Source organism: Oryctolagus cuniculus, chromosome 4 (genome assembly GCF_964237555.1).
Source record: "Oryctolagus cuniculus chromosome 4, mOryCun1.1, whole genome shotgun sequence".
NCBI lineage: Eukaryota > Metazoa > Chordata > Mammalia > Lagomorpha > Leporidae > Oryctolagus > Oryctolagus cuniculus.
Window position 1 is genome coordinate 112,458,578 of NC_091435.1, and position 24,013 is coordinate 112,482,590.

At 44.3% G+C, this 24,013-nt stretch overlaps 1 protein-coding gene across 7 annotated transcripts in view; it reads left to right on the forward strand.

Annotated features, from left to right (window-relative positions):
- Positions 1 to 18,098, forward strand: part of GOLIM4 (golgi integral membrane protein 4) — an 88,304-nt gene extending 70,206 nt beyond the window's left edge. For 2 of the 7 annotated variants that reach the window (XM_017346894.3, XM_017346895.3), the window contains 7 exons: positions 1,949 to 2,223; positions 2,616 to 2,698; positions 4,105 to 4,214; positions 6,729 to 6,896; positions 7,208 to 7,276; positions 15,969 to 16,049; positions 16,370 to 18,098. In XM_017346894.3, the coding sequence (XP_017202383.3) occupies positions 1,949 to 2,223; positions 2,616 to 2,698; positions 4,105 to 4,214; positions 6,729 to 6,896; positions 7,208 to 7,276; positions 15,969 to 16,049; positions 16,370 to 16,516 (933 nt within the window). In that variant the 3' untranslated portion in view covers positions 16,517 to 18,098. The remainder of the gene's footprint in view (positions 1 to 1,948; positions 2,224 to 2,615; positions 2,699 to 4,104; positions 4,215 to 6,728; positions 6,897 to 7,207; positions 7,277 to 15,968; positions 16,050 to 16,369) is intronic. The other 5 variants (XM_008266447.4, XM_017346896.3, XM_017346897.3 and 2 more) reach the window with 3 other exon arrangements.
- Positions 18,099 to 24,013: the final 5,915 nt, after the last annotated feature.

Here is a 24,013-nt window from a genome sequence, read left to right on the forward strand (position 1 = left end):
TCAGCCAGTCTGTTGAGGCTCCATGTACTGAGTACCCCTCAGAAACATAGACCAGACGTTGTCATTCCTTAAAAAAAGCCACCGATTTTATAATCAGTACTTCAGAGGCACTGGAACCAATGGTGAGTGCAGCCAGTTTCTTTTCTTCTGTCTCTAAGGTGAGGCCCAACAGTGGGTCTCTAGGCCTTCACATGGGTGCCAGTCACCTGTGGTTAGACCTCGCAAGCCTTGTTTCTTCTTTTAAGATTTCTTATATTTATTTGGAAGTGTTAGAGAGAGAGGTAGAGACAGAGAGAGAGAGGTCTTCCATCCGCTGGTTCACTCCCCAAATGGCTGTGACAGCCAGAGCTGAGCCAGTCCGAAGCTAGGAGCTCCTGCCAGGTCTCCCACGTGGGTGCAGGGGCCCAGGGACTTGGGTCATCTTTAGCTGCTTTCCCAGGCACATCGGCAGGGAGCTGGATCAGAATTGGAGCAGCCAGAACTCAAAACGGCACCCATAGGGGATACCAGTGCTGCAGGCCAGGGCTTTAACCTGCTGCAGCACAGCGTCAGCCTCCAAGACATGGAAGTTTGCTTGGCTTCAGATTTTCTTTTCCTTGATTGTCATACCTTCTTCAGGTTTATTTATTTTTTAATTTACTTACTTGAGAGACAGAAACAGATGGAAAGAGCTCTCATCCACTGGCTAACTCCCCAGATGCCCAAGCTGGGAACTCAATCCAGGCCTCCCATGTGGGTGGCAGGGACTCAGTTACCTAAGCCACCACTACTGTTGCCTGGGGTGTGCTCTTTTTCTTTTTAAAAGATGTATTTATTTATTTGAAAGGCAGGGTTACAGAGAGACAAGGAGAGGCAGAGAGAGTGAGAGAGAATCTTGCATCTGGTGATTAACTCCTTAAGTGGTCACAATGGTGGAGGCTGAGCTGGGCTGGAGCCTGGAGCCAGGAGCTTCATCTAGGTCTCCCATATTAGTGCAGGGGTTCAAGCACTTGGGCCATCTTCTGCTGCATTTCTCTGGCCATGAGCAGGGAACTGGATTGGAAGTAGAGCATCTGGGTCTCAAACTAGTGCCCATTAGGAATGCTGGTGTCGCAGGCAGTGGCTTAATCCACTGGACCACAACACCAGCCTCTCTCAGGTGTGCATTAATAGGAGGCTGAACTCAAGAGCTAGGGACAGCTATCAAACCCAGGTGCTCTGATTTGGGGTGCAAGTGTCTTAACCACTAGGTTAAGCACCTGCTCTTGGCCTCAGAGTTTCTGAGACTTGAAGCTACTTGAGACGTCAGGTGGCTTGGTGTGAAGGGCCGGGGGGAGGGCAGTGAGTGCTTGATGGGCAGCAGCTTGAAGAGCTTGTCTGCTTTGCCAGATTTACTTTTAATCAGAAGGTGCTGTGTTCTCACCCAGGCTTCATTTCTTTGACGAAAACTGGTCCTCTGCTCTTCCGTTGACGTTCTCTGGAACGTGCCTTGTGGGGACTTGGTGGGCTGGGCGCAGCCCGAGAATGGTAGATACAAGTACATTGCTTTAACATGCCTGTCTGTCACTCTTCATGGAGAAAACCACAGTCGCTGCTTCAGCTCACAAACCGCCCCGTTACTGTGAGGTTACTGAGTGCCCGCCTGCCTCAAAGCCTTGTGAGCAGGAATTGAATTACAGCTGGAAATCGGTTTATTCTCTGGCCCCTGTTCCATTTGAGCGGGAACACACTGAAAGTCTGCCTTAATGGTAGTCATTTGGGAAGACCAGCTGTGAAAAGAAGCCAGGAGTGATTCAGAGAAGGTGGGAAATAGGAATTCTTGGACTTTATGGGTAATCACAGCCTACCTGACCCATCGATGTTAATAAACCGACCCTTCCTCTCGAGGTCGTCCCGAGAAGTGAGTGAAAGGGAAATCGGAGGAGCTGAACCCTTGGGCTGGGTTAGAGCTGACACCTCTTTGCCCCAGGTGTATCCATCAGCCCAGGCCAGGACCAGAGTGCGATCCCCGTATGAGGAGCAGCTGGAGCAGCGGAGGCTGGCGGCGCAGCAGGCGGAGGAGGCCCAGCAGCTGCGGGAGCACCAGGAAGCCCTGCACCAGCAGAGGCTGCAGGAACACTTGTTGCGCCAGCGGCAGCAGCAGCAGCAGCAGCAGCAGCAGCAGCTGCTTCTGGCCAGAGAGAGAGCTCGGCAGAGGCAGACCGAGCATGAAGACGGCTTGCAGCAGCGCCAGGAGCAGCTCCGGTAGCCTCCCCTCTACCTGCTCTGTGGGTTTGTGAGCTATGGAGTTGTTGGGCTTGTGCAGCTGAGGTGGCTGAGGCAGGTCAGCTACCCCAAGTCCTGCTGAGCTCAGACTTAAATGGCAAATTTTTTTTAAAAAAAGTCCATATTTGTTTCCTGTTTATAAATGATAGTTTTGGTCTCTGAATCATTGGGCAGGCTTGCGGGTAACTTTATTTCATTTCATTGTCAAAAGATGTGGTATAAAAGATACTTTAACATTTTTAAATACTTTAGTGGGTTTTGAAAAATGTTGAAGAATCTTGTTCATTGCCGTATTTAAAGATAAATGACCGTTGTCAAACTGTGCCGTGTAATTTATGTCACTGAGTTTATGAAGTCTGTGTCCCTTGCAGGCAGCAGGCTCGCTATGATGCTATGGATAATGATATCGTTCAAGGAGCGGAGGATCAGGCAACCCAGGAAGAGGAAGGAGGTGGTGAGACTTCTTAGATGATGGGCGTGTGAATAGGATTACTTGGTAATATTACCCAAGATCAATGAGCCAGTGTTATGTAATATTACTGTGCTGTGTGCATACCTGAGTAAGTGCAAAGGAGACTTGTCAATCAGCTGTCTCTTACTGTTCTAGTTGTGTTGTTGTGTTTTCATTAATTCTTGCAAACTGTGTACATACTTAGTGAAAATTGCCCAAGGTAACCTCTCTCCTCTCTAATATTTTCCCCTTAATTTAAGCTTTTTGTATTCCAAGTAGTTACTTCCAACAAATTACCCTATGCTTTGGGAAAATGGCTACATTTTCTCTTTATCTTGGAAGTCTTTTCATCATTGTCTTCTTCTTTTTTTTTTTTTTTTTCAAAATAAGTCAGTAGTAGCTTTCATTTGTGGTAAGCATCTAGTGCATGATTTATCAAATATTGCTTACTGTGATAATAGAAGTAGAAGATAACTGTCGCTTTGGCACCACTAACACTTGGCTGTGTATCCTTTTCTAAAAAGATCTAAGGGAAGGTGGAGACACAAACTCCCTCAATAGCTTGTTGTGATAGTTTATGGCCATAACAGTCAGGAAATACTTTTCCCTATGTCTCCCTTGGGGCACTTTAAGCTCTTTTGCTCTGTTATCAGGAAGACTAGGGAACAATTTGTTCCTTTCTTTCTTTAATAAATCCCTTCTCACACTTGCATCCTGATGGTAACTTACCCTGTTACCAAGAGGTTTTCTGAAGCCTAAATACTTTGCGTATATTTAACCTTTCTTCTTGTATCTTAGGTCTTGTAAAAAGTAATTTGTGGTTGTGTTTGCACGCCCTTGTAATTCTCTTCATCTGACAAGTTTTTCACAAAGCATCGAGCGAACGGCTGTCCAGGGTGAATGCTGGCGTGGCTGGCGTGGCTGGCGTGGCTGGCGTGGCTGGCGTGGCTGCCGTGGCAGTGTCCTCGTTAGGGTGGCAGGGAACTCATCAGGTGTATCTGTTTTTGAGCCCCACAGATGGTGATGTTCTCCCTTTCACTTCACAGAAGTTTATGAAGTTCTTTGGGAACCTGGCAGTTTCTTCTGATATTAAGTCTAGTGGATTATTTCAGAAATGCCCCATCCACCGGGCTTTCCTTTCCTGAAAACGTTTTGACGGTTGTTGTTTTCTGTCATCACACGGGGAAGAACTGCAGCCTCTGCTTCAAGTGTGATCTCTCCCCCGTCCCCTGTCTTCAGACACACAGTCTGGGAAGAGGCTCTTACTTTATTCAGAACACCAAAGCATTTGCCTTATGTTAGCCAAGGTGGAGGAGAGAGAGATTGGGTGATAGGGTCTCTGGCGAAGCCCGCAGTTGAAAGGGAAGAGTCCTTTGTTTTGGACTGATTTCTCTTCCTTTGATTTGTAGCCTACGAAAGAGACAACCCGCACCAAGATGAAGCAGAAGTAGAGCCAGGAAACAGACAGGAGCCTGGAGAGCAAGGACCTCAGGAAGTCGACCCCGATTTGGAGGCAGATGTAAGTGTGCTTCCACTTGGAAACTCACGAGGTGGGACGGAAGCCCAGCGCACTGGCCTGACAGCAGAGCCTGGCCCCAGATGTGGCTGGTGTTTCATCAGCACGGGGCAAGGTGGCTTGCATCATGACGCTTGCTTGTTTCAACTGTGAATCATCACATAAGTGTGTGACGAGGTGTGGCTAGAGGACGCTCTAGGGAAAAAAACAGCAATCTAAGTATTGTCCCTCTGACAGCTTTTAGGTCATTAAAATCAAACCGTAGAAAAGGAAAACTGAGGGGCATCGTAACATGCAGAACTCTGGAAGGTGGCAGGAGGAGAGGCAAAGGTGGGAGTTGGAGAGGGGCCCAGAGAAAGAAATGTAAACCTCTCTGCAGCATGCTGAGTCATCTCCTGAGGCTTGGGGGATGTCTGCGTGTGGCTTTCTGTAAGCTTCCCAACAGCCCCTGACTCTCTAGTCAATATGTAGTAAGCACAAGGGATTTGAGTTAGGATAGGAGTTGTTCAGGTTCCCTGGGTATAGAAAATTTGAATATAAATGGTTGACACCTAATAACCACCTCATCCATGGTGTTCTCCAAAAGATGACTGAGACCCCCAGTTCAACTCGGCCCTGCCTAGGAGTGAGACAAGCAGGTGTTGAGTCTGCTCTTGTGTTTTGTGTAGATGACTTTTACAACTTATTTTAACTCTCTTGTCATCTTTTGCTGAGCGATCAACCCCATGTTTATAAGATTCGGTCTGGGTTATCATTAGGCTCTGCTCATACTGATCCAGGCAGCTGAAAGGAGGATCTGTGTCTTTCTTCCATCATCATCGACAAACTCTTCCTGCTAGCTGCTTATGCCCCCTTAATGCAAATGGCTTTTCCACTTAACTTTCCCTGAGCTGTGGCAGAATACATTTCCCTGCCGTCCCCATATTATTCTTTGTAATGTCTGCACCAAGGAAGCTAGCCCTGAATAGTTTTCAAGAAAGACCAAGAGTTAGCAAGAGCATATTGGGAGAGCAAGAGAGTCCATGACTCCAGGGAACAAGTGTGCAAAAGCCTGCACGCACCTGAGAGGAACAAGAAGGGGTGGGGAAGGGCTGAGGGTTTCAGCCACTTGAGCTGCCGTAGGCTTTGATTACTTGAATGTATGACCCTTTATTCTCCTGTCATCTGTTTATTTTTTTTTCAGGGGAACATACTGGGAAACAGTGGCCTTTCCACTGTGCCTTCTTTTCCTTTGAGATTGCTAGCTCTGCTTATTTTCGCTTAGTATTGTCTGTGCCTGTTAACTTTTACATAAGACTGTTGAAACTGGAGCTAGTCTACGTTTTAATGAACTGAGCACACATGACATTGTTCCTTTATTTCCACACATATTTTTGGTAATGCACAAAAAGGAATCCATATGACAAGAGAGCATGGAGTGACTGAGTTGACTATGAAGGTGATGATTTGTCACTTTCTACATTGCCTAAGAAGAGTGTCATTTGCACTTGAGTGAAGTCTGTGTCCAGGGATGTGCAGGTAATGCATCAGCCGAGACTGCAATGAGTTCTTGAACATGTTCAAGGCTCTTGGGTGAAGTTAAGTAGCGTCTTGTTATCTGGAGAACACTGCCAGAGACTGAATCCCACTCCATGGCCGCCCTGTCCTGTGGGACCACGTACCGCTTTAGTCAGTGCCCTTTGGTGAGCTGGGGGAGGCTGGGGAAGCTCATCGTGAGCATCGGTGTCTGCGCATCTCAGGCTCTAAACTCTGAATCCTGGTGAGGCTGTGTGCTATTTGGAAGGTGCTTTGGGAGATGAAGTGGAAAATTGAAAGAACTCCAAAGCTGATCAGAGTCAGTGAGAACTGCGTGGGAGCTGGCTGAGGGGAGGATACTGTTCAGGAGATACTGCCCAGGATTGGGCCGCTCATCTCCTGGTCCTTGCCAGGGGTGCATCTCTCTATTTCATGGTGGGCTGTGCTGGTAGAGAAATTAGATCCATGCTGGAATCGCTGTATGCTTCCAAGTTAGCCTTGTCTTGCCTCCTTTTCAGATCCTCCTCTTGAGTCTTCTCTGGAGTGAGGCTTCTTTATCTTCAACTACTGTCTACCTACTTGCATGTCAAAAATTGCTTCCGAACAGAAGTTTGTCTAAAAATCAACATTAGCATGAAGGGGGTTGCTGTTTGCCCATCTAAATTAATCAGTTAATCCCAGGTAGTGTGCTGACGTTTCTTAGCAATATTTTCTTACTGTTCACTCAGTTGCATTCATGTCACTCGGATTAGTAGTGTTGAGCAGAGTCAGGAAAGAAGTGGTATCTCTACTTCATTCTGATTCTTTGACCTCTGACAAATTAAGCAGAGTCTTGTATGTTTTGGCACTGGACTGCCTGATTCTGGTGAGTCTTGGCAAGGAGAGATCTTAGCCATCCAGTGAAGGATGGTTTCAACTTCCGCCAGCGTGTGGCCTTTCAAATGGAATTAAGCTTGATCCTTAGTTTTGAAGTGATGGTTACTTTCCACTAAAATTTCACAGAGGGCAGCTGTAGAGGAGATAAACCCAGCAGATGACCCCAATAATCAAGGGGAAGATGAATTTGAGGAAGCTGAGCAAGTGAGAGAAGAAAACCTGCCAGACGAAAATGAAGAGCACAAGCCTCGCAGTCAGAGGCGAGAGAACGCAGAGATGGAGGAGCGTCTGGGGGTAAGCCGATGCCACTCGAGCCTGGGTGTTTTGACAAAAGCCTGGTGTATGCCAAAGGTTAGTCATAATCTGCAGAGGGCAGAGCAGTGCCACTACGATGGGGTAGAGGCCACTCTGAACTGATGCGCCTGCGCACAGGGAGGGGGTGACGACATCCTGGGCCTTGGGTTAGGAAGGTTGTTTGTCATTGCCTGGCCACAGGTGTGCTGCAAGTGCACTTTATAAGGTGGCATGCTTGCTTTTTGTCCCAGAGTACTGTGACAGGCGTCTCTGACACGCAGTAACGTGAGCCTCCCCTTTTGTTTCAACAGATGGCAGGAAATCCAGACCAGCAAGAGGATAATGTGGATGAGCAGTACCAGGAAGAGGGAGAAGAGGAGGTAGTAAGATGGAATGCAGCAGACGGATGAAATGGCGCGGTCTGCCGCAGGCACCTTATATAAGCCTCAGCAGGGGCACTTTGATGTGTCTTGTGTAGAAGGGTTCAGAGAGGCTGACACAGGATCAGAAAAGGTGGATTAAAGCGGAAATGGGCCTTGGCAGTAGAGACATTTGGTTAGAAGACAACAAAAAAACCCACGTAAGAAAATCCATCTCTCTGGTTCTCACCAGGAATTTTGGATTGAGAAGGCATTGGGCTTTCCAGGCGTGACACACTTAGAGTTCTGTGATCTTTTGTAAGAACTTTCTCTCATGTCTCTTTCGCTCTTGAAAGGCAGTAAACAGAGCTCTTCATACTGAGGGAATCTGGACGGTCGCTGTAGCTTTTTCTCCTCAGTGCCTCCCTCACAGGGATGCCCTGCAGTGTCTCTTGGAACCCACATGATACCGCCTAGCTTTCTGGCCTCTTCGCTCATAAAGATTCGGTATCTTAAATGAACTTGACAATAAATAGAAGGGAAAATATGTAAGTTGAATAGAACGTATTTGGATGGAATTCCTTAATATTTGATTTTAATTTACTGTCTATTGTAGACTTCATACGTACTGTACTGTGTTTAATGAGGTGTATGCTGTGTTGTCATGGTGCCACATTCCTGTAGTTAACTAGGGAATGCTGCTGTTTGTTGTCACTGACTCTGCTGGGTGAACACCTGCGATCCTTGGGAATATGACAGAAATTAGGTGCAGATCTCACATTATTTAATCTCTCTGAGGACCAGGAATAGCTCCCAAAGTAAAGCTGCAGTTCAGAGCTGGTTCTAAGCCAGGTGTCATGCAAATGTGTGGCTTTGTCCCTAAGGAGAAGGTCGGGGGAGGATGGACGTGTGACAGCGTGAACGTCCCCGCCACAGGAAGTGTGTGCTCTGCCCTTGTGCAGGTTCCCTTCGCCAGCTCTGCTCTCTGCTGCTTGCTGCTCCTGTCAGCCGCTCCCAGCTCGTGCTATGATCCGTGCTTGTCCCAGGAAAGCAGGAAAGGATGCTGGCCTTTGCAGCCACTGGCAACATGTCTGGTCATGTGGGCTCTCACTGGCTTGAGCTTTTTATTCTCACTCTTTCTCAGTCTGCCATTCATCAAGACCTGAGCTGTTCTGTCGGAAAGAGAGCATCAGAGAAACCAGCAGCCTGGAATATTAACACAATGGGCAAGAAAGTGATATTGGTCTGCGCCTCTTGTGTAGCAGGATGTCTAGACCAATATCACCTTATTTCATTATGACAGGTATCAGAAATCTTTGAGGGATTTAGACAGAAAGCTTTCACCTTGCCTTCTTTTTAAAAATTCAGAAGGGTCAACATCAAAATTTAATAGTATTTACTGATTCTTTTTCACTTGTGTGTTATCATCAGTTAAGGTAGAGGAGGGAGGTCCTGAGATGCAAGAGAGATCAGGGATAGAAAAAAAAGACAGAGAGACAAGACAGAAGGAAAAAGGATGATGGCACAGAGGAGCTGTGCTGGCCCAGCACAGTCTGAACTCAACATCCTCCTGTGCCTTTAGCCTGCTGAGCTGACAGGGTTCTTCCCCTCTGGCTGCACCTGGCCCCAAGTCCTGATCCCCTTTCCCTAGTTTTTGCCTACAAATTCTTGTGAGTGTGACAATGTTTGGATCCCCGTCTTTCCAAGTCTCTCTTTCAGAGGCTCCAGGATACCACCCACCCCCTTGGGGTTAGAACTGTTGCCAGGTGAGTTGCCTGTGCAAGCCTGGGGAGTGTTCCTTCTTCCCAGTGTAACTTCCCCGGACCAGCGAGGAAGAGTGGTGCACAAATCCCATTCAGGCACTAGTGATGATTGGAGATGAAGTTCTCGGTAGACTGCAGCAATGGGAAAATAAAGTAGAATTGTGGACTGTATTGTTTATAAGCATATGTGTGTCTGAGAGATGCACTCTGAAAACAGTGAAATGCTGCGGAACTGTGCATTGATTTATCTTGTTTTTGAAGAGCACTTCTGAGGTAGGCACTGTGGCACAGTGGGTTAAAGCCCCAGCCTGCAGTGCTGGCATCCCACAGGGGCACCGGTTTGAGTCCCAGCTGCTCCACTTCCAATCCAGCTCCCTGCTAATGCACCTGGGAAAGCAGCAGAGGATGGCCCTTGGGCCCCTGCACCTGTGTGGGAGACCTGGAAGAAGCTCCTGGCTCCTGGCTTCGGATCAACTCAGTTCCAGCCATTGCAGCCATTTGGGGAGTGAACCAGCGGATAGAAGCCCTCTCTCTTTTGCTTTGCCTCTACTTCTCTATCTAACTCTGTCTTTCAAATAAATGAAATGAATGTTTAAAGAGCATTTCCATTCTCTGGTTTACTACCCAAATGCCTAGAATAGCCAGTGCTCAGCCAGGTCAAAGCCAGAACTGGGAATTCCATATGGATTTCCCACATGGTGTCAGGGACCCAAGTACTTGGGCCATCCTTTGATGCCTCTGGGCGCATTAGCTGGAAGCTGGATCAAAAGTGAGGGTGGGACTTGATCCCAGGCACTGCAGCATTTGATGCAGGTGTCTCAAGTTTCTGAGTAACCTCCTGTGCCACGCCATCAACCCCTGTTGTGTTGTTTGAATCTCCAGGTGCCACTGTAAGTGTGGTTTCAGGAAACCTACACTGCCTTTGCCTTCTTATATCTTAGTACAGCAGCGTTTTCTTAATGATTATTAACAAGTGTTCTCTGTTGCTTGGGACCATAGAGTCAAAGGAATTCATACCATGATCTCTTCCTTGTTTTGCTTACAACCCAGTTATTTTACTCAGTTTTTAAAAGAAAAATTTCTTTATTTATTTGAAAAGCAGAGTTACACAAAGAATGAACCTAAAGAGTAACTATGGATTTTAGTTAGTAATACTATATTGATATTGGTTCATCAGTTGCAACAAATGTACCTCACTAATGCATTGTAAATAATGGAACAGTCTGTATGGGTAGAAGAGAGTGGAAACTTGCTGTACTTCCCACTTAATTTTTCTATAAACTTAAAACTGCTCTAAAATTATTTTAATTAAAAATAATATATTAAAAAAAGAAAAGCAGAGTTACAGAGAAACAGATCTTCCATCTGCTAATTTAAATCCCCAAATGGCTGCAAATGGCCAGAGCTGAGCCAGGCTGAAAGCCAGGATCCTAGAATTCCACCAGGTCTCCTACATGGGTGCAGGAGCCCAAGAACTTGAGCCATCTTCCATTGTTTTACAGGCACATCAGAAGGGAGCTGCTTTGGAAGTGGAGCAGCTAGGACATGAACTGGCGTCCAAACGGGGTGATGGCATTGTAGGCAGCAGCTTTACCTCCTACGCCACAACACCAGCCCCCTATTTTACCAACTTTGTGCAGACACACCAGTTATGATATTGCCAAAAAGTGCTATGTATACTTTAAAATTATTTAAATGTTCAAGAGATATATAGGTGAAATGACTGCTTGAAAAATCTGTATGCTTTCATTTCCCCAGTGTGGCTGAAAAGATGTTGAGCTGAACGCTTGGGAGACTCCACACACAACGTCCTTTGTTCATCTTCATTGGCCACGTACTCACCTGGGACCTGTGGGTCACCATGTCAGGAATCTTTTCCTGTGGCAGAAAGTCCTCAGCAAGCAGGGATGCCCATCACTCGAGCTAGTGCTCCCAAGGTCTTCCCTTTGCCACCTCCTGTCTGTGTTTTTGGATCCTGGCATGCTTGGCCACAAAGGCTTCAGCCTTCAGCTTCCTGGCTCATCCCATAACACCTTCTGTGTGTAAATGAAAGGTGTCTGGGGCCGGCGCTGTGGCTCAATAGGCTAATCCTCCGCCTTGCGGCGCCAGCACACCAGGTTCTAGTCCCGGTCGGAGTACTGGATTCTGTTCCGGTTGCCCCTCTTCCAGGCCAGCTCTCTGCTGTGGCCAGAGAGTGCAGTGGAGGATGGCCCAAGTGTTTGGGCCCTGCACCCCATGGGAGACCGGGAGAAGCACCTGGCTCCTGCCATCAGATCAGCAGAGTGCACTGGCCGCAGCGCGCCAGCCGTGGCGGCCATTGGAGGGTGAACCAACGGCAAAGGAAGACCTTTCTCTCTGTCTCTCTCTCTCACTGTCCACTCTGCCTTAAAAAAAAAAAAAAAAAGTGTCTGTGCATGTAGAGACAGGGTAGCGAGCCACAGCCCAGTTCCACACCCAGAGGTTCTGTTTTGTTTTGCTTTGGCCATTTACTAAACGTTGTCCCATCTCATAGGGCTCATTTCTAAAATGCCTAAGACATATTTATAATCCACATTTTGGGGGGTAAAATGAGTGAGGAGGAGCAGCCCTGGGAAAATCTGTGACAGAGCTTGGGTCTGCGTTAGCAGGATCCTCAGGAGAGGCAGTGGTGGAGGATGGCGCGTCCGCATTGTGACAGGAAAACCGCTGCCTCCTGTTTATTAGCCGGAGCACATTTTAAAGATACTTTAGGAGCTCTGGATCATCTTGGTCCTATTTAATAATGCCTTTTAAGGTGTGTTCTCACTACGTTAGCCCTCAATGTGAAGAATATATTACACAAGTAAGGACTAAGAGACTATACATCTAGATAATTACAAAGATTCCATTTGTGAGTTCCCTATAGAGGGATGTAAATCCCAAGACTCCACTGACAGATGGTAAACAAACCACATTTTCTACGGTAGATCCCAAGGAGAGTGATTCATTAAGAGGGTGATGATCTCATAGCCGACATCTTTATCCCAACATCCATTGTTACTCAAGAAAGTGGTTCTCAGTTTTTGCCATGGCTAAGAGTCATCTTGAAGATTTTCTACCCAGAACAAATCCTTGGATCTTCCTGATGGAGATTTTGGTCTTATCTGTTGTGAGGCCTATAAATCAGAGTTCTTTGTAAGCACCACCGCCACCCCCTATTTCAGGAGTACACTGTTTAGACACACAGTGCTAGAGCAGACAACACTGTCTAACCTTCTGAACTTACATGAGAAGTGCTTTCTGTCTCCGCCCATTGGCTGAAGATTTTCTTACCAGACTCTTTTTTTTTTTTTTTTTTTTGACAGGCAGAGTGGACAGTGAGAGAGAGAGAGACAGAGAGAGAAAGGTCTTCCTTTGCCGTTGGTTCACCCTCCAATGGCCGCTGTGGCCGGTGCACTGTGGCCGGCGCACCGCGCTGATCCGAAGGCAGGAGCCAGGTGCTTCTCCTGGTCTCCCATGGGGTGCAGGACCCAAGCACTTGGACCATCCTCCATTGCCTTCCCGGGCCACAGCAGAGAGCTGGCCTTCTTACCAGACTCTTAAAAAGGTTCCTGACTCACGAACTTCCCCAACCACACATGTATAAAATTAAAGATCATTGATTTCACCCAACCCCTTTATGTTACAGATAGGAAATTTGATCTTCAGAGAGATTAAATGTTTCAAGGTCACACAGCTTGTTATTTATTGTTGGAACCGTAGTTAGGGCCCACCCAAGGATGACATGACCAAGCATACTGTACAGTCGATATGGATGAGTTCTTTATAGAAATAGTGAATGCAGAAAGAATGATGGCACTAGAAAGTCATCACTTTTTTAACCCTTAATTAAGACAATTAATGTAAGCACCAATTGTAAATGGATGCTTTCAATAGGTGAACACAGGTCACATGTTAAACCTGAATTGATTTAAACCTTTAAGCTAACTTCTACTTTCAGGAGATATGAGGGCTAGAGGAATGAATTAAGTGATACCATAAAGAAGTGAACAGATCCAGAAATGTGAGTCATTCCGCTGTGCTGTAGGGAGGTGAAATTACATAATGTCCTCGAGTTTCAAGAATAATTCAGTGAAAAAAACACAAGTGTTGCAATACTGAGATAACATTTGAACCATGATAATGACTATTAGCTTAAGAGATTTTCCTTATTAGCATATACTTGAAGATTTCCATTTTTTTTAAAAAAGGAATTTATTAATACATTAGACTCTCAGGGTCTCGGCAAATGCATGATAATTACTACAGTACAACTCTCAGCAATGCACATGTTAATATGATTAATATAAAGAACAGATTCAGTGTGGTTCATAGATAGAATTCTAAGAATATGATACTTCATTCCTTTCTTTCTTTTGCTTCTTTCCTTCCTTGCTTTCTTTCCTTTCTAATTTTTGACTTATTTTTAATTTGCATTATAGTCAAAGGCTTACTGCTCCACTAAATAAAGAGTTCAGCAAGTAAAAAGACCATACTGCCTCAGAAATATAGGCAAGGGCTATACACAATAATCAAATGTAAAAATGTCCGTTTTACTGAAGAATTTCATAATAAAAACAATTGACCTTACTGTTTATATACCCGGAAACATTGACAAGGCGAGATGCTGGTCCAAGTCTGTCTGACTCCATAGTATATGTTAGGAGATGGAAAACCAGGCTGCAGCTCTTTTCAGTAAACTGTTGCTGGACACAGCCATGGCTGTTTGTTTACATAAGGTCTATGCCTGTTTCTGTGCTACTCGGTGGTTGCCACTGGAACCATATAGCCCAGAAAGTCTAAATACTTGCTATTTGGCAACCACAGGAAAAATTTCGCAAGCCCTGGTTTGTACATCGTTTCCATCACACTGCATAATCTCAACTAAAACGTTGTTGGGTCTTTACCAATAGCCTGCCTTCGTTCAGAAGGCTACAGAAAACATACCTTTATTCATCCATACAGACAGGGGCCCTTCAGCAATTTAATGGTGTTTCAGTTAGGCTGAGCTTGATGTGGTCTGAAATGTGTGCTGCATTGTCTTCACCCCACCGGCCTGTGGAATTCTTGACTTAGAGCAGAGATTTAGGGACCACAGAGCCACAGGGAGGGACAAGGGTGTCATTAGCTCCTGTCAGCAGGAAATGTGAACGCAAGAGGTGCTCCTGCCTCTGTCCTCAAATTGTATTTACTCAGGACCACTGTAGTCAGGGGCTGTAGACTCAGCTGAAGTCGAGCTGGTTTTAACAGGTTTTGGGGGGCTTGGCTCTCTCTTGGGCATTTTTGGGGCCCATGTGAGGCCAAGTTTTGTCCACAGGAAACCTGGGAGGCTGCAGCTTATTCTTATCTTGCCTGGGCTGGATACCTTGAAGTATCCAAGTATACAAGATTTGTTTCTTGTTTCTCCTTATTTATAGTACCATTTTGGGCTTCACAAAATTCTTGAAAAAGCAGACAAAAAAACCTACATGGATTTCAAGTTTTTTTCCACACCAAATTATCTTTTAAGTCCATTTTCCATGAACTTTTTGAAGTCCTCTCCATCCTTTGCCCATTTTTCAGATTTTCTATTTTTAAAAGATTTATTTTATTTAATTGAGTTACTGGGGTCAAGGTGGTTGGGGAGAAACAGACATCTTCCATCCACTGGTTCCCTTCCCAAATGGCTGCAACCCCCGGGGCTGAGCTAGGCTGAATCCAGGAGCCAGGAGCTTCTTTTGGGTCTCCCATGCAGATTCAGGGGCCCAAGCACTTGCACCATCCTCTGCTGCTGTCCCAGGTGCGTTATCAGGAGCTGGATCGAAGTGGAGCAGCTGGGACATGAACCAGCACTCAAACGGGATGCCAGCGTTGCAGGCAGCAGCTTTACCCACTACACCACAGCACCAGCCCCCTATTTATCAGATTTTCAACAATAACCCCTCCCACTCCCTACCTCCAAGTTCTGTGACTTATGTGTTATTCAAGAGAATTTATTGTTTATTAAACCATGATCACAAAAGATCATTTCGGTGGGATACTACCTTATGCTTAACTGATATTCAGCAATTTTTTTTTTGACAAATCTTCAAATGGCTTAGAACTTTTGGTGTATGTATGGTTTTCAAAATCCTTTGCAAGTTAGAAAATGATTTACCCTATATTTATATGAGATTGGTAATTTAAGAGATTATTTAGCAACCATGTTCAGATATTTTCTTTAATTTGCATTTTGAAATGCATGATTGGAATCAATGAAACTATAATAATATTCATATAGGAAAACAACTTGAAACAAATATTATAACACTAAAGAGATGAGAATTTGAGACAATTTATATTAGACTATTTCATGGGGAAATTAGATAGTATTCTATTTTCTAGATATTTTACCCAAAGAAATCTATTTTGAAACATAGAATAGATACATCAGTTTTCTACTATGTTGTATAGAGCAGTGGTGTCTATTTTATATGCCTATACAGTGGAGAAATTTTTACATTGATTTATGTATTAATTCATAGACGTGTTCATTTAGCAATATTAATGAAACAGTTCCAGTGTGCCTAGCATATATAAAGGTATTGAAATAGCAAACTGAATAAAATAGGCCATCCCTGCTTTCACAGATCTTACATTCTGCCAGAGTTTTATATTTCTGTAGTTTTCCCATTTGGAAAAGGGAACTGTTTAATTTTATAAGCTGAATTCCCACAAGCATTATCATAGGAGCATTGACCTTTAGTCAAAGAAATCAGAAATTCAAAACCAAGGGCCTAAATACAGAATTAGTTACGTTAGATTATTACACATTTTTTTGCTTTCTAATAGAGAAAATCATACTTTTAACATTTTTCTTTTGCAAATGTTTTTAGTGAAAATTGTGCTGCTTTTAATGAAGTTTTTTGGAAACCAGAATACATTGTTGCAAGTGTCTAAATGTTGAAAGCATCACATGGTGTCTGTGATTTTAGGTCCAGGAAGATTTGACTGAAGAAAAAAAAAGAGAATTGGAGCATAATGCTGAAGAGACCTACGGTGAAAATGAAGAAAACGTACGTGTGGGATGCACATTTCTACCAAGTGCCTGTGTGTGTGTGTGTGTGTGTGTGCGTGGGTGCTTACACATGTATACATGTATAATTGGGGGGTGCCAGTGAGGAAGGACACCGTTTGGTGGGACTGACTTTAACCCTGGAATTAGGAATGGTTGTAGCAACATGAAGCTTAGGAGAGGCGGCGCCACTGTTGCTGGTAGGACTGTTCTTGTTCACTTGTTTCCTTTGTCCAAAATGAGTAACTTTCTACCCTTATCACAGGGGGAATATTTATCACTGACCCTACACCCTAGTTCTTGGCTTTTTTTCTTTTTAAGGCCGATGATAAAAACAATGATGGAGAAGAACAGGACGTGCGCGATGACAACCGCCCCAAAGGCCGAGAAGAACACTATGAGGTGGAGGAAGAGGAGGAAGACGGGGCTGCCCTTGCGGAGAAGTCACACCGGAGAGCTGAAATGTAGCTGTGTCCGATTTCCAGACAGCGCTCAGCCCGTGGATTCTTTTCAAGCTGCTCAAGAAGAAACCTGCCTACTGAACTCTAGGATATTTAATTACAAAAAAATGAGAACTTAGAATTTTTTTTAACTTTTGTATTAGAAATGCTCATACATTTATATGAATATATTTTGATAACTTAGGGTAGAGTTTCTTTTATATAAAAGCTAAACATGAACGAGAAGCAATTAAGCAAACCTTCCACCCTGAATCTAATTTTTCATAGATTCTGTCATGTTGGAAAGAACGTGGACTTTGTATATGTTTAGACTTGTCACCTTTCTAGCTTCTGGTTCCAGGAGTTCTGTTGTTTGCCTTTGATACAGGATTTCACAACAGGGAGTGTACTGTAAAACGCTGTAAAGACTTAGAGGAGAATGGCTGGTTTACTAATTGTATTTTTGTGTATAGTTCTCATAGGATTTTCCCCAGTGTGTGTGGCTCTGGAATGAGACCCGTGGGCACAGTGGCATACAGGTGGAGGGCCATTTCTGTTGCACAGTAAAGACTGTTTCTGACATTGTTCAGAACAGTTAGAAAAACAGTGAACATTACTGAAAAGCACAGCTGTTCTGCTTGAGAGCCATTGCCTTTGAAAGTGAGATGGTTCCAAAACTCACTGTGGCAGTACCCTGGACTTAATCAGCTACTTCAGTGTTCAAACAAGATTTGACACATCAGTATACTAACCTTTCTGGAGGACCGATGGTTTGTTTAAAAACTAATTTAGTGGGTATGGGTGGTGGTTTCTACATGAGCACCCATTCACAATATTTTTTCCTCTGCAGGCACCTAGTGATATCCATTTCAGCATCTAATTCTCTAATATATTTTTCTCCTTTAAGCTGTATGCTTCATTCGCTATGTAATCACTTTGATAACAAGTATGAATATGAAGGCATATCAAACTGCACAATTTAATAGAACTATTTTTCAAGACTATATAGTGAAATATAAATGTGGAAATATGATCGACTCTCTCATGATCTTCCTGTTTGCTAGCACTGGGTCTGCTTTTTGTGTATGTATAAGGCATTTTAATGATTATGAATTACAATAAATCCCTTAAAAGAAAATTAAAATTCAAAAATTCACCTTGAAATAGAGACATATTTATGTCTCCAGAATAAAGATTTTTGAATATATAGAATTGGGTTATATATTCATATGTGTGTGGTTTTACAGCAATACTCTCAAATTAATAAAAACAAATTTCATTTTCTACCCTTATTGTATGAGTGTAATTTTATTTTTTAATGACCACACTTGTGTATGGTTTTGGTTATTCCAGTTGAGCGATTGTGTATGTATGCATAGGAATGTTTTGTTCAAGTGTATTTTGGGTTTCCAATAATCATAAATCAAATCTTACCTTTATGTATAAAAACCCTTTATGTAATGTAAAATGTATTATATTGTACATAATATTCAGAATACAATTATTTTGGTAAATTTGTTTGTATTTTTAATGTCCCAGTTGCAGTATTTAATTATTTGAAACATATTGAAACTTGGTAATAATCAATAAAGCTATAAAAAAATGATAAATCTTTCAAAGCACCATATGTGATTTCTTATTAGTTTCTGATCTTCTAACATTCTCCAGTTCTTTTTCATGAAAACAAATGTTATAAAGCTACCAATATAGATTAAAAAATTAAATGCCATTCCCAATCTGCTTCTGTTTTTTGTATCTTTCTCTACATGATTGGGACGTGATTTATTTACCCCTTTCCTGAGAGTTAAGAATTTTTATTTTATTTGAGCTCCTTTCGGAGCAAGAAAAAATAAATAGGGAGCCAAAAATATAAGAAGTTTCAGGTGCACACATACAAGATGAACAAAAAGGCTGTGCCACCCTCCCAGGAAGGCTGCCGTTGCAATCTGCTCCTCTCTGTATATGGCCCTCAGTGATAGGGTCAGCCTAACTGCTGTTTTGAGAAGAACTGACCAGCCTGAGCTGATACACATTAATGAGCTGAACAGAAGTAAAATATTCCTTGTATTTATCCTGCCAATTAGTTTGACTTCTGGTGAAACCAGTAAGTGAAAGCATTTGGTACCAGTGACATAATCAATTATTTTTTAAATCATCTACTAGAGATGAATATGGTAGAGCACAAAAAACTGTTGTACAAATGTAGTTACCCCTTCTGCCTGACAAATCTTCCACAACCTCCCAGGTGCAGCCCAGTATCTGCATTTCAAACACCCTGCTCTGGATCCCAATTCTCTAGGGGGTCCTGCCCACCCTTCCTCTCGTCTGATAACATTTGCATCCATAAAGTCCTTTGTTTCAGACCTTCAAGAGAGAAGTTTTTCTATTTACATCCAAAAAGCCCTTTGTTCCAAGAGGAGCAGAGGTGGGGAAGCAAGACCCATCTCCTTAAAAACCCCCAGCCTCAACTGGACTGCGCACTCAGCCCTCTGCCTCTTTGCTGCGCTGCCCGCCTGGTCTGGCCAGGTGTACTCTCTCCACTCAACCGTGTAACCTCGCTCCTTCCCGTCCCCTCCCCCCAAGTCTGAGCAAATGAGCACCCTCTCAGTCTCAGGCTCTGTCTGGACAGGTGCCCATCCATCCTTACGGATGTCCCTTCCCTAATAAACCTTACTATTTTACCTCCTGAAAGGAGTGGCCAAGAGCCGCCATTAAAATGGCCTTAATAAAATAAAAAGAACAGGAACTGAGACAAGCAATTCCAGAAACAGTCCTGGGAAAATGGGGAGTAAACTAAGTTCACAGAGAAAGCAGATAGCTACTACCCAGAGATAAGGGCGACAGAACATCCTGGTATGCACATAAGCCCCCTCCCCTGTGCTTGCTCAAGCTTAACAAAGAAACCGCAAGGCACGTAAGGCACTTAGCAACCCGCTTCCCTTCCCCAACGACCCCCTCCCCTGGTGTACCCCTTTGACCTAGTACTTTTCCACTGACATTACCGCTTTCAAACTGCCATATAAGGCCAGTTGCTGAGAATTATCCAATGAACTTACGCCACCCTATAGTATGTTAATTTTGTGGTTTTGCCCTTTAAAAACTGTGTAAAATGATTGTTCGGGGCTCCTCTCTTGCCCCGCTGCTTGCGGCGGCCAGCAGAGGGCCCATTTGCGCAAATGAAATAAAATTGCCTCCTGCTTTTTGCATCATCTGGTCTGGAGTCTGTGTTTCTGGGGTCGTCACAAAAGGACACCGCTTTTGGGGTCCTTCACCTCCCACTAAAACAACAACAACAACAACAACAACGTAGTTACTGGTTATTTGCAACAGTGACAAGGAAAGACCTAACAGTAAACGCATAATGTGGTCTAATGTGCTGGTGATCGTTGTCATAAAGGAAAATTATGGACATGTATTGAGTCTTTCATAGTACAAGGTGTGTGTGAATAGGATCCACTTTGATTCCCACAGTGCTTTTATAGTGGATAGGATTTGCTCCTCCCTTTTGAAGAACTTTGTCTTCTGGAGTATTTGACATTGTTTAGCCATTTTGAGTTCTTTGTGTTTGTTTTTAGTTCTTTGGTTACACTATGGCACATTCATATTGCAGCATTTTGCCTAGCCATTAAAAAGAGTGAGTTTGGTCAATTTCTGTTCCTGAATCATCTTGCCATGGCTTCTGTTCTAATACCTGTGGCTACTTTACTTCCTAATGTCCTGGCTGCTCTCTCCCATCTATTATACAAGTCTCCTTTCTTCCTGCTTCCTTAAATATTGGTGTTCTCCAGGTTTTGTGCTGGAGATCTTTTCTCTATTTAACCCTCTTCCGACCCATGGGTTGGGCACATGTCTCTCTCCCAGTTTCCCCAACCTGGTTTTCTGTGTTCCAATTCTATCTCCAGTATCATAATTTTCAAAACTGAATTTGTCTTGCCTATCACCTAAAACCTCTTCACTTTCTAGGTCCTATGTTTGTTTAAGTTCTCAGAGTTTCTCAAAACATATAAAGCTTGTCCTTGCTTCTGTCTTTTCTCCCTGGATTTGTCACAAAAATACCTTGCTATAGCCCACTTCCCTCCTTCCTATTGTCCTGGGTTGTCGCTCCCCCTCTTTGCGGAGGAACGACACTAGACCCTGCGCTGTTCTTTTGTCTGCTCAGCCCTTCCCGGGTTTGCTGCTGGTTCTTCCTGGGTTGGCTGCCGATCCTTCCACCTCCGTGGAAGGGCGGCTCCCCCTGCCACTTTCCCCACTTCCGCGGGGGAGCGGCACACTGCCGGCCGGCTCTCTCGGGGGCTGCTCAGGTGTTATCCGGATGTTCCCCTTAGATGTTCCTGGTGCATGTTGTCTCTCTCCTCCTTTATAGTCCTCTTCCACCAATCCCAACTCTGCTACCCACACGCCGAGTACGCTGCTCTCCTCCAATCAGGAGCAGGTCCTACAGTTTATTGGTTGAACTGGAGGCAGCTGTGTAGAAGCTGTTTCTCCCTTCTCAGCGCCATATTGTGGGAGAGCAGATGCATAGAATAAGTCTTAATTCCAGTAACAGTCTAGTCTGAGTTGCTCCCCACACTGGATAGATATGTCTTTTACTTGGGTTCTTATAAGAGTCCCTAACCCATCTATATACTGCTCTCTCCTGCCCATTTAAAAAATCTGTGCCAATATGATTTTCCCCTAAAAATAACACTAACTCTACCCCATTATAAAATTATTTAATAAGTTGCTCTTGCAAATATGCAAAGTTCCAGACACGTGACCTATATTATTATTTGTGATTTGACCCCATCTCCCCTCTTTAGCCTTACAACTTACCAACAACAAACTTACGCTGAGTCAGAATACATGTGACTCTTTTTTGTCAAGTACATTCATCTCCAATGTGTTGGTAAGCAACCTTGACCTTGGTCTCCACATGGGAAATTGACTAGTACAGCCAATAATTCCCCATCATCTTGAACAAAGTATTTGATCCAAGACAGGCAGTTGACCATGACACATAGATTTGATATCTCCCCTGGGCTGTTTTATTGGAAGGCAGTCCTGCCATATTCCCATACATCTCATGACAACCTTTATCCTGGGCCATCTGTTCAAGTATATTTGCATAGCAGACAGCCTTAGAAGCCTGCAATAACCCTCTGGGTCACAGATCAGATTTGTTTTCTGACTTTGACAGTAAAGATGATGTCTTCCTTTGGGGGAGAATTTGGATAGGTTTATTAGCCTCTCTTTTTTTTAATATTTTATTTTATTTATTTGACAAGTAGAGTTACAGACAGTGAGAGAGAGAGAGACAGAAATGTCTTCCATCCACTGGTTCACTCACCAAACGGTGGCGATGGCTGGAGCTGGGCTGATCTGAAACCAGAAGGCAGGAGCTTCTTTCCAGTCTTCCATGTGGGTGCAGGGGCCCAAGGACTTGGGCCATCTTTCACTGCTTTCCCAGGTCATCAACAGAGAGCTGGATCAGAAGAGGAGCAGCTGGGACTAGAACTGGCGTCAATATGGGATGCTGGTGCCGCAGGTGGAGGACTACCCTCCTGTGCCACAGCGCCGGCCCCACTAGCCTCTCCTTTCTTAGCTGAGGGTTTCCCAAGATCCTCAGCTATGGCACAACCCTTTGTGTGTGCTACATCCACTTGTTATCCCCATCACACTTGGGAAGCTAGAGGAAGTGATGTGAACATGAATGAAACTCATGCTGCCCACTGTGCCATGAGAAATGGAAGTCTTTTGCCTCAGACCCAGCAGTCTGGTGCCATCTGTCAGCATCCATGACCCTGTAGTAGCTAACTTATTAGTGTGTAAGGTGAGTAAAATCTCAGATTCTGTACCATTCTTGATATTTTACAGGCAGGAGGAAAGACAATAGCAACTTATTGCTCTCCAGAAGCAAAGTTACTGTATAAATTTTGGGTTTCTTGCATCCAAAAAATAGTCTACAAGGGTAGACAACAAATGTCACCCTCAGAGAACAGCAAAAGGCAGAGACATAGATGAAGAGGGTTGTGGCATCCTTTTCTGGTCTCTATATCTTGTCATCGCTGATGACAGCTAATTCTAGTACAGGTTGATTAGTAAGCTAATAATGTCTGTTTTTCATTTGACTAGTTGGAAATGCATTTCTGTCGTTTGCTATCTGGAGATTCCTGACTGATACCGAATAACATTCCACTCCATTGTATCATGGTCTGTTTGCTACCAAACCTCGATGAGAAACACTCTTCAGCCCTCTTTGCTCTCCTATCCTATCCTTTGCCTGGATGACTGCTTTGGTCTCATGTTAGATACTAGTTCCAGGGCTGGCGCTGTGGCTCACTAGGCTAATCCTCGGCCTTGCGGCGTCGGCACACCGGGTTCTAGTGCCAGTCAGGGCGCCGGATTCTGTCCCGGTTGCCCCTCTTCCAGGCCAGCTCTCTGCTGTGGCCAGGGAATGCAGTGGAGGATGGCCCAAGTGCTTGGGGCCTGCACCCCATAGGAGACCAGGATAAGTACCTGGCTCCTGCCTTTGGATCAGCGCGGTGCACTGGCCGCAGCGGCCATTGGAGGGTGAACCAACAGCAAAAGGAAGACCTTTCTCTCTGTCTCTCTCTCTCACTGTCCACTCTGTCAAAAAAAAAAAAAAAAAAAAAGATACTAGTTCCTCTGGAAGGACCTATCTTCCACTCACTCCACCCTTAAGTCTAGGCTTCCAACTTTTTCTGCCCTATAACATCCATATCTACTATTTCTTGTCACAGTACATAGAGCGGCCTATGTACTTGTCTGTATTCTCCTTGACAGATCTGAGAGTAAAAACTGTATTTATTCGGTTCATTGTTGTATCCCAAGCATTGGCATTTAGTGGATATTCAGTGAATATTTAAGTTAGTATCTTACAATCTTCATCTGTAAAAAGGGAATACTTAGTGTTTCAAGATCATACTACAAATAAGTGGGAGTGAATTATTCTGAGGTGAGTCTGATCCCACCATCAGTTTACAACATAGCCAGTGGTGTTTGGATCATTGTTCTTTTTCACATTCTGAGTTTCATATATTAATAAGATGCATATTAAATTTTGCAAAAGCAGAGAGACAAAAAAAAATAAGTGAAGTTTCAGTCATATGGTGTTGAGGAATAATGAAGAAATTGGAGGTGTTTGACCTAAGAGATGCAATGGAAGGTGCAAATGCATGTATGTCCGTCTTTTTATTATTATTATTTATTTGACAGGTAGAGTTATAGACAGAGAGAGAGGCAGAGAGAAAGGTCTTCCTTCTGTTGGTTCACTCCCCAAATGGCTGCTACGGCCAGTGCTGCGCCGATCTGAAGCCAGGAGCCAGGTGCTTCTTCCTGGTCTTCCATGCGGGTACAGGGCCCAAGCACCTGGGTCATCCTCCACTGCTATCCCGGGCCACAGCAGAGAGCTGGACTGGAGAGGAGCAGCCGGGACTAGAACCTGGCACCCATATGGGATGCTGGCGCCGCAGGCGGAGGATTAACCAAGTGAGCCACGGCGCCGGCCCCGTCTGTCTTCTTTGAA